General features: G+C 40.0%; 1 protein-coding gene across 1 annotated transcript in view; it reads left to right on the top strand.

Annotated features, from left to right (window-relative positions):
* Positions 1–3,210: 3,210 nt before the first annotated feature.
* Positions 3,211–10,618, top strand: part of LOC113115821 (phospholipid phosphatase-related protein type 5-like) — a 29,311-nt gene continuing 21,903 nt past the window's right edge. The window contains exon 1 of the mRNA XM_026283455.1: positions 3,211–3,604. Coding sequence (XP_026139240.1) covers positions 3,401–3,604 — 204 coding nt within the window. The 5' untranslated portion in view covers positions 3,211–3,400. The remainder of the gene's footprint in view (positions 3,605–10,618) is intronic.

Here is a 10,618-nt window from a genome sequence, read left to right as displayed (position 1 = left end):
AAGGAAACTAAATCTTTTGAACAGCTTTGCGCGAACCGTTTGGGGATCTCTGAGAATTGAGGTAATTTTTAAATGATATTTTGACAAAATGACAATGTTTTTTAACCTTGGATGGATTTAAACCTAATGTACATGACTTATAAACAGTGATAGGAAGCTTAGAATTTTCATCTTACTGGCTCTTTAAGTAATATTCAAAGTTTCTGACATACTGAATTTGGGATTTTGACATACTGAATTTTGGATTTTCCTTAGTTGTCAGTAATAATCATCAAAATTAAAAGAAATAAACCCTTGAAATATATCAGTCTCTGTGTAATGAATGAATATAATTATGCAAGTTCACTTTTTGAATGGAATTGATGAAATAAAATGTTATTTTCTCTAGCTAATAGTTAGGTGGCAGATACGTATACCTCAGTACTGTAGTACATTAGTATGTAATAACATATTGGTTGTAAATAGTCATATTTAATAGTATTATTAAATGGATTTCACCCTATTGGGACACAGCCCTCGCAGCATGCACCTACTGCTAACCATACCCAATAAAACTGTACTATTAATCAGGCGGTTTTTTTTTTTTCAGTTTTCAAATATTACCTTTATTTTTTGTGAAAATAAATGTATTTGCAATCTGATATGTAATGGGAAAAGGAGAAGAACAAGTTTGGCAAAAGACGGATTTGAACTGCACCTTTGCGATTGTTGTTTGTCACACTGTACAAACATGATCCCCAGAAGTTGTCGTAATATCAGACTGTATGACAGTCAAAACGTTACAAAAATGGACGTACACAAGAAGACTTGTCCGGAGTTTTACATCATCAATCCGTGACCTGCATTCTCTCGCTATAATGGTAGCTTGCAAACAAAAGCAACATGTAGCATTAGTTTTGTTAATAACAACCCTTGATAATAAAAAAAACAAAACAAAGCAAAAAACAAAACAAAAAACAAAACAAAACAAAGATGACGTGTATGTCATGGCTGGGCAAAAGAGGACTTTATAGACTTCCAGTTCTACAGAGGGAACTTGGGGCCTTTTTGGTATTTGAGTTTAAACATCCTGTCGCTTAATAATTAAACTCAATAAGTGAAACCTTCTGACACTGCCATAATTTAATTGGAGGAAAAATATATATTGCAATTACCATTAATCAGCTGTCAGTGAACATGTCAAACCAACGATCAAAGACAACAGATTTTATTTTAGGATTATAGGAATATTTTAAGATTTCCAAAATTTGTCTCAGACAACCAAATTTTTGCCAAAATCACAATGTGAGCTGGGCTTTATTCACTACGTTACAGAAACTACTGGTAAACTTGCGCCTTTTGCAGTTCTGTTATCGCAGCCAGGCATTGGTGGGTGGAGTTATTGAAAATAGCCTCTGCCAACAAATCTGACTATGTACTATGAGAAATAAACTCGGTTTCTTTTTAGAGCTGCTTTAAATGTAATTCTAATTCAATTCAAAATGGGAAATGAATTCTGTTTCCATAATTGAAATATTATTTTTATTTAAATATGTTATATAAATATTATATTACCGCAATATTATTATTTAATATCTTGGAAACCAATCTGTACTGTATAAAGTGCTATAGAGATAAAGGTGATGCCATTTGACTTGATCGAAAAAACGTAGAGGGTAGGACATACAATTTATGTCCTACTAACGATATTGTTTTTAGATACACAGCAATAGTTTGTTGTTTACAGTAACATGTATATATGTACATATAAAAGTGGTACAATTATAATTACTATTCCCTGCCCTACAGACTCATTTGAAAATGAAACATCACATGGAATGCATTGCATTGTGGAAATCATACATCAGATGTCAGCAAACGTTGTAGGTAATCCGGAAGATTTTATGGATAAAGAAAATTCACAATCACAGCATACACATAGCATACTGCAACATAGGAGGTGTATGGTAGTATGCAATTCCAAACATAGCTTCTGTACTGATTTCTGTACTGATTTCAGTGTACTTAAGAAAAAAAAAAAAAAGACTAGGCGAAATGTACCCAGATGACTTGAAGTGAATACCAACACAAATTACCTACAATGAACTACAACGACAACGACATGCAAAAAAAAAAAAAAAACACACTGACCTAATCCAAGATTGTCCATGTGTCTAGCATGAAATGGACCGAAAATAAATAAATAAACAAATAAAAGATTAGCTATGAACTGCAGCAGGTGGCAAAAAAAAAAAAAGTCTGTTTTCAAAATCACCCCATAAACTAATTCACTATCCCCTACAGTAGTCCACTGATAAAGTCCAGTTAAAATAGTGAATGAAAATGGGTGAGACACTGATTTGCTGTTAGTAATCATTCAATACTTAGCAGACTAGCAGATCCAATAATGGAAACATGTATAGTGTTAACTCTGTTGTGGAAACTAGCATGTATTTATCTGGCACGACCCTCACAGCGCATTATGGGTATTTCTCTAGCCATTCCCTGGTTGTACAAAGTGCACTATATGGTTTCAGACACCAGTACAAATGGCTGTCCCCTAAAACTGTGCCCTATAGGAGGCAATTTCAGACACATAACTGTAACTTTAATATAAACATTTTCCATTTACACTTTTAACATGTATAGATTGAACTTATATTTGCACTGTTCTTTATATTTATTTCTTTATTTATCTATTTATTTTGTTTTTTAAAGTGAAACTTAAAAATACTTTTCAAAGTATGACTTTAGTGCATTCACAAGAGGGCAGCAGCGCACAATTCCTATAATCATCAGACATAAGAAATACATTGAAGCCGCTACTTTGCTACATTTCAGTAGAACAGTATGCAAATTAAATATTCTGAAAAAGAAAATGAATTTGTTCACCTAATTTTGTGTTGGATTGATTTATCACGGTTTGCAGAACCCAATTTTCGATTTTATTTCAAAATTTAGAGGCTGAAAAAAAAATATTCAACTGATCAGTGGTCGTATTTGACCATATATTGTTAATGAAGAGGAACTTGTTAGACAAGTCTTTATGCGAATAGTGTATACAGCAGCAAGTAGGTTCCAAGCAAAAACTACATGAAATATTTTAAGTCGTTAAGAACGTAACACATAATACAGTATTATAAGACAAAACAGTTCAAGTGCATGTTTACAGGCATCCCATCATCACTTATTTAAGTGAGGCACGCCTACAGCGCGAGCTCTAACTCAGTTCATTCTCAAATACTACAGCGCACTTTACAGCGCAATGACCGTCTCCGATACAATGCGCTTGTATTTCTGTTGGATGTTAAAAGGAGTGACGGTGGAATAAGAGGAAATCATACCAATGTTATCGTAGGAGCTGACAGAATACCCTCCACTTCCTCCACAGGATTTCTTTTCTGTTGAATCCCTATTCACAATGCTTTACTTTCAGTTGGTGATCATGGCAGGGACTGTCATGCTGGCATACTACTTTGAGTATACAGATACTTTCAACGTGCACATCCAGGGATTTTTCTGTCATGACAATGCCTATACGAAGCCCTATCTCGGACCAGAGGAGTCCAGTGCGATCCCACCAGCTATCCTGTATGCGGTGGTCGCAGGGGTCCCAGCACTCGTGGTGAGTGTGTATAGTAGGTTAAAGGTTCAGATTAAGCAGTGCGTTTTTTTCGTGGTTCTTGGGATGATCTTTATTTACATAATAGAATCATGTCAATCAGTTTGTGAATTGTAGAGATTGTATGTTCTTGATAGAGTCTCATAGCCAGACCACCTGCAAAGTTAGGAGAACAATGTGGCATCTGGATTTAATATATATATATATATATATATATATATATATATATATATATATATATATATATATATATATATATATATATATATATATATATATATATATATATTTTTTTTTTTAAACGTTCAGTTTTCAGAATGGAAAATGCTTAACACATCTATAATGTTGCAAATGAATTGTGTATTTTCTAACTACAGTGTAGTTTGCACATTTTAGGGGTCAGAACATTTATTTGGGATTATTTTTTAATATTTTTTTAATAGCCTACTTTTATTCAGCAAGGATGCATTAAAGGGTTAGTTCACCTGAATATTAACATTATGTCATTAATGACTCACCCTCATGTCGTTCCAAACCTGTAAGACCTCCGTTAATCTTTGGAACAAAGTTTAAGATATTTTAGATTTAGTCCGAGAGCTTTCTGTCCGTCCATTGAAAATGTATGTACGGTATACTGTCCATGTCCAGAAAGGTAATAAAAACATATTCAAAGTAGTCCATGTGACATAAGAGGGTCAGTTAGAATTTTTTGAAGCATCAAAAAGTCATTTTGGTCCAAAAATAGCGAAAAGTACGACTTTATTTAGCATTGTCTTCTCTTCCAGGTATGTTTTGAGTGCGTTCACACCACTGCAGTTTAGTGATATCCGGATCGCAAACGAATCACTCGATGTAACCGGATCTTCTTTAACCAGTTCACTTAATCAAACTGAAACGTTTGAAACGGTTCGCATCTCTAATACGCATTAATCCACAAATGACTTAAGCTGTTAACTTTTTTAATGTGGTTGACACTCCCTCTGAGTTAAAACAAACCAATATCCCGGAGTAATTCATGTACTCTGGAGGCGTGACGTGTGGGCGGAGCTAAAGAATCACGAGCGCGCGTAAGCTTTTGCGTTGAGAGCGTCTGGAAACTGTGACATTACCGTGAGGAAAAAACCATCATCCAAAACAAACCATGGCTAACAGTCAGATTCAGCCGTATATTTATGATCCAGAATCAGATCCCGAGGCTGAAATTGAACAAGAGCAGCAGCAGCAACAACTACAGCAGGACGTCTCTATGTAGTATGTATTGAAACTGTATATATTTGCTTAGTTAAAGTTCCACTTTATGTCGTCTTTTTTTTTTTTTTAAAGGTGTAAATGTGGGAAGTGCAGTTTGATGTCAACATCGCATGTTGTTTACTTGATGTGCTTACGCGCCGATAGCTAAGTTAACAACACAGAGATATTTGAAGCAGTTTTACTCACCGCCTGCGGTTCCAACACACGATCGTGACCCTTTTTCGTTGGGACTGCATCATCCTTAAGAAATAAACGATATGCAAATCCGGCGTCAAACTGGGCCTTGTTTGTAAAACAAGCATCTTCGAAATGCAGGGAACAAACAAAAACACTTGCACAACTCCGTTGATGCTCTGTAAAAATAAACTCCATCCACTGGTCCCTTAATGCTGTTTTTTTTTTTTTTTTTGGTAATCTGTGCAGGGTTGTCTTGCCCTGGCAACCAAAAACACTCCTTTTGTGACATTTCGCATTCTCGCTCTGATCAGTGAATGTCTCTGCTCTGCTCTATGTGCGCGCGCTCGCTCTTCCGGGAGAAGTGCCCTTAGGACCCATATAAGGAAAATCCGCTCCATCTAACGTCACACAGACCCATAATCCAAAAAAACTTTCCGAAACTTGTGACAAACCGGAAGAGGTATTTTTGGAACAAAAATACTCCTTCAAACGTACAACTTAATTTTTAAAACTTTGTCCATGTTTAGCATGGGAATCCAACTCTTTAGCCACCAGTAACGTTGTTGAAGGAGCGAGAGGGTCCGCCTCCTGCCTGGATGTCCAGATCCCGGAGAGGTGTGAGCTAAGTCCAGGAGGGTAATCCGATGTTGAGGGGGGACGAAGAGTTTCCCTCCTGGACCTCCCGGCGGAGCTGGGTGTTGAAGGTTTTCTTGTTCAATCAGATGATCAATGTTCCATTGGATGGGACTTACAATCATGGCTGGAGGGAGGATTGGTTCCGGAGATTTGGGTTCAGGATCTGCTTGATGAAGACGGGAGAGGGCATCGGCTCTATTGTTCTGAGAGCCAGGACGGTAAGTGACCTTGAAGTTGAATCTCGTGAAGAACAGGGCCCATCTGGCTTGGCGATGATTCAGTCTCTTAGCTTCACGGAGGTATTCCAGGTTCCGGTGGTCTGTTACTACCCTGAAAGGGAACTGGGCTCCCTCCAGCCAATGACGCCATTCTTCCAGAGCCAGCTTGATGGCCAGTAGTTCACGGTTACCGATGTCATAATTTTGCTCCGCCGGGGATAGCTTCTTCGAGAAGAAGGCGCATGGATGGAGTCTTGGAGGATCCCCCTGCCGCTGGGATAGGACTGCTCCGACTCCGGTTGATGAGGCGTCCACTTCCACAATGAACTGTTGCTTAGGGTCAGGGTGGACCAGGATCGGAGCAGTCTTGAAGGCCCGCTTGAGTCGGTGGAAGGCTTCTGTGGCTTCGGGGTTCCAGGACAGAGACTTGGGCCGGTTCCGGAGGAGAGAAGTTAGAGGGGAGCTGAGTAAACTGTAATCTTGGATGAATCTTCTATAGAAGTTGGCAAAGCCCAGGAAACGTTGGAGGTCTTTAATGGAACCAGGTTGAGGCCAGTGTGTAATGGCGTCCACCTTCCCCTGGTCCATCTTCACGCCTTGTGGGTCGATGATGTATCCCAGGAACTGGACTGAGGGCGTGTGGAACTCACATTTTTCCAATTTGAGGTAGAGGTGGTGTTCCCGGAGTTTTCGGAGTATGAGCGTGACATGTTGGATGTGTTCCTCCTTGGAAGTGGAGTAGATGAGGATGTCGTCGATGTAGACAATTACGAACTGGTTAAGGTATTCTCTGAAGACTTCATTCATGTAATTTTGGAAGACGGATGGACTGTTGGATAACCCATACGGCATGACCCGGTATTCGTAGTGTCCGGAAGGGGTAATGAAAGCAGTCTTCCACTTGTCCCCCTTCCGGATGCGGATTAAGTTGTAGGCGCTCCTCAAGTCCAGTTTTGTGAAGATCTTGGCTCCGCGTAGTTGTTCTAATGCTGCTGGGACCAGGGGAAGAGGATAGCTGAATTTGATGGTTTGAGAGTTGAGGTGGCGATAGTCGATACACGGCCTCAAGCCTCCGTCCTTCTTGGCCACGAAGAAAAAGCTGGAAGCGGCAGGGGAAGTAGATGGTTGGATGAACTCCTGAGCGAGTGCTTCCTGTATGTACTCCTCCATGGCCTTCTGCTCCGGGATGGACAGTGGATAGACTCGTCCTTTAGGAAGGGTTGCTCCAGGCAGGAGGTCGATGGCGCAGTCCCATGGCCTATGAGGTGGAAGTTTCGTTGCCAACCGCTTACTGAACACATCCTGGAACGCCCGATGTTCCGGAGGGATGACATGATCAGCCTCAGAGTCGGGGCTTTCCACTGATGTGGACTGGACCGGTAGGGATGACTTCTTCCCGGGAGGAATGACCTTGGGAACTTTAGTTGGGGGAGTGATACAGGTAGGATGACAGGATTGTCCCCATTTCAGGATCTCACCAGTGGGCCAATGGATGTGAGGTTGGTGTTGATTTAGCCAGGGGCGTCCCAGGATGATGTCTGCGGTGGATTCCTCCAGCACCATAAACGTAATGTTTTCCTCGTGCAGGAGTCCCACGCGGAGGATGATTGTGGGGGAGAAATAGTGGACACGACCCTTGCCCAGCGGTTTTCCCTGTATTGTTGTTATTTTGAGTTCGACGGGGCTTCGATTTCGCTTGGCACTTAGACGAGTTAATGTTTGCCGGTTGATGAAGTTCCCCGCCGAACCGGAGTCGATGAGGGCTTGTACTGAAACGGAAGAATGGAGATGTCTTAGAGTAACCCAGGTTTTAGTCAAAGGAGCAGTTAGAGGTGGAATATGGATGGTACTCACCGCTGAGCGTGGAGGTCGTACTGGACAGGATGGTAAGAGGTGTCCATCTCCCCCACAGTAGAGGCACAGCCCGGTGTTAATCCTCCGCTGACGTTCCGATGTGGATAGATGGTTAGAATCCACTTGCATGGGTTCTGGTGCTGGAGGAGCGACAGATGGTATAGCGGGCGGAGGAAGTACAGTGGGAGTGAGCGGATGACAGGCAGTGAGTCTCTGGGCAACTCTAATGGATTTTTGGATTAGACACTCAAGTCCCAGTGAGTCTTCATATACCACAGTCAACTCTTGTACTCTGTCACACAAACCGTGGCGATATGCCGTAATTAAGGCGGTTTCATTCCAGCCGCTTATGTAAGCGAGTGTACGGAAGCGTACGGCATAATCACTCACGGATTCATCTCTCTGTTGGCGAATTGTAAACAGTTGATCATGGACAGATAAGGCCGAAGTTTGTTGACCAAAGACGGATTTTAACTGAGAACAGAAATTTGTTACCGATCCGATAGCTGAGGAGTTAGAGTCCCAGAGAGATTGAGCCCATTGAAGAGCTTTACCTGAGAGCAGGTTGATGATGAATGCGACTCGACTGCGTTCAGTGGTGAATAAATGAGCGTTGGATTCCAGGTAGAGGGAACACTGTAGTAGGAACCCGCTGCAATCCTCCACCGTGCCGCTGTATGTCGCAGGTTTGGCCATGGGACTCGCAGGGGCAACTGAAGAAGTGACCGGCGGTGTAGCGGTGATAGTGGGAGCAGAAAGTTGAGTTTGTTGTAGTAGTGAGGACCGTACAGCGTTAACCAGTTCGGTGAAGGGATCCGCGGTGCGGTCCTCGCCTGTATCTGGAGAGCTCTGCATCTGGTCTGGTCTTCTGTCAGACACAGACGAGGACACAGAGGGTTCAGTGAAACAGTATTTAATGTGAATCAGAGGTTTCAGACACAGGTGAATCTTGACACGTGGAGGACACAGAAACAACACAACTTTCCTTCAGGTGAGTGGTGTGGTTGTGACAGCGGGTCGGGTACAATATTTTCTTTTCTTTTTTTTACGGTCCGAGGTGCGGGCGGGTTAGTTGAAAATGTTTAAATTTCATCATATGACCCCTTTAATATAATTGCTGTATAGAAGAAATGAGATATGAAAGATATGAAAAACTCACATATGCAGGGTGACATTAGTGTTTACTAGGTTGGCCATTTGAATGTTGGGATCTTTCTTTGAGAAGTCACTTTTTGGCTCTAGACTGTAGCTTTCTGTGCCTACAGTATATTAAAATATAATTAATGTTAAGCAAAATATTTACAGCTGCGATGATCAATTAAAGAGCACCAGGATCACCACAGAGCCTCTCTGCTTTCATCTCTGAAAATGAATTCCAATGACTTTGCTCAATTGATCTGAAAACACTCCTCCTGGCCTAATATTAAGGCCACACAAATTCACCCATTTGCTGAAAGCTTCACTTCTCTTCACTTCTCTGGCCTCAAGCGTGCTCTGTGGTGGACAGTAAAGGTCAGCTATCAGCTCGACGGGCTTTTAAAGTGCAAGGCTTAGTGTGAGTCCCACATATTGCTGGCATGCTGAACTTGGGCATTTCTGACAAGGCAACTGATAAATTCACAAAATCCGAGAGTTTATTATTAATCTAAGTGTATTACTTACCCTCATGTTGTTTTAAACTGTGTGACTCATTTTCTTCTGTGGAACGCAAATGAAGAAATTCATATAGGTACGATAAAAGTAGTCTATGACTCGTGTCCTTTATTACAACTTTTATGAATTCATATTATAGCTTTGTGTGAGGAACAAACTGAAATTAAAATTGTTAAAACCTTTCACCTCCAGTGAGCTGTTATAATTGTGAGATAAAAAGACAAAATTATGACATATTATGTCAGAATTATGAGATGAGAAGTCGTAATTATGACAATTTAAGGATTAATTTAAACTTTTATACTCATACATTTTGTCTCAGAATTTGTTTTTGTCATGACTTTTTACCTCATTAATTTGTCATGTTTTAATCTAATATTTTTTCTTTGATTTATGATTTGTAATCGTGATTTATCAATGCATGTTTTTTTGATCTTATGTGGTGGTAACGGGATTTCATAGATTTTGTGTTGTTCATCACATAAAGCTATATGGCTTTACAAGACAGTATGGGCTTTTTATGATAAATTTATGGTGTGTTTGCATCATTTAGAAGCTAATAGTTATTGTAATTGGATGGAAAAACTTATTTTAACTTTTCTTTTAACTTAAGTGACATGATTTGATAGTGCTGTGTCATGCGTCACACGCTGTAAATGACAAAAGACACAAGCGCAACAATTAAAGATGTCAAATGTTTGTTTACAAAATAATGGAAATTTAGTGGAGTAGAATGGATAAACCCATTCTGTGAATGGCCCTTAAAAAAGTAGCTTGCCATGGATATCACATGCATCAAGCATTCAGTTTTCATCTAAATTCGAAAACCAAACAGCTCGTCCTATCTCTTTTATGATGTAGTGTTTATATGTGCTTTCAGGGCACATATATGCTGACCGGCTAAAGCCACCATCATTTTTCAATGGGCTTTTACCTATGTACATAATCATAATTTTTTTTAATCCCATATTACCAGTCAGTGTAGATAATTCTTGAACAAATTGAATGGATTCATTACTGTATTGTAGTTGCACTGACTGACATTTGACAACAGATGTGAAAAATGCCAGCGAGAGAGTTTTAGGATTTGACTCACACTTCTATTCCCAATTTCAAAGTGATAACCCAAAAATAACATACAAGAAATATAATTTAAACACTTTCCAAAGCTTAACTGCCCTTGAGGCTTTTTTAATGCTTGTTCTGAACCACAAACCTGCATTACTTA

This window comes from Carassius auratus, chromosome 2 (genome assembly GCF_003368295.1).
Source record: "Carassius auratus strain Wakin chromosome 2, ASM336829v1, whole genome shotgun sequence".
Classification (NCBI taxonomy): domain Eukaryota; kingdom Metazoa; phylum Chordata; class Actinopteri; order Cypriniformes; family Cyprinidae; genus Carassius; species Carassius auratus.
This window is presented reverse-complemented; position numbering and strand designations above follow the sequence as displayed.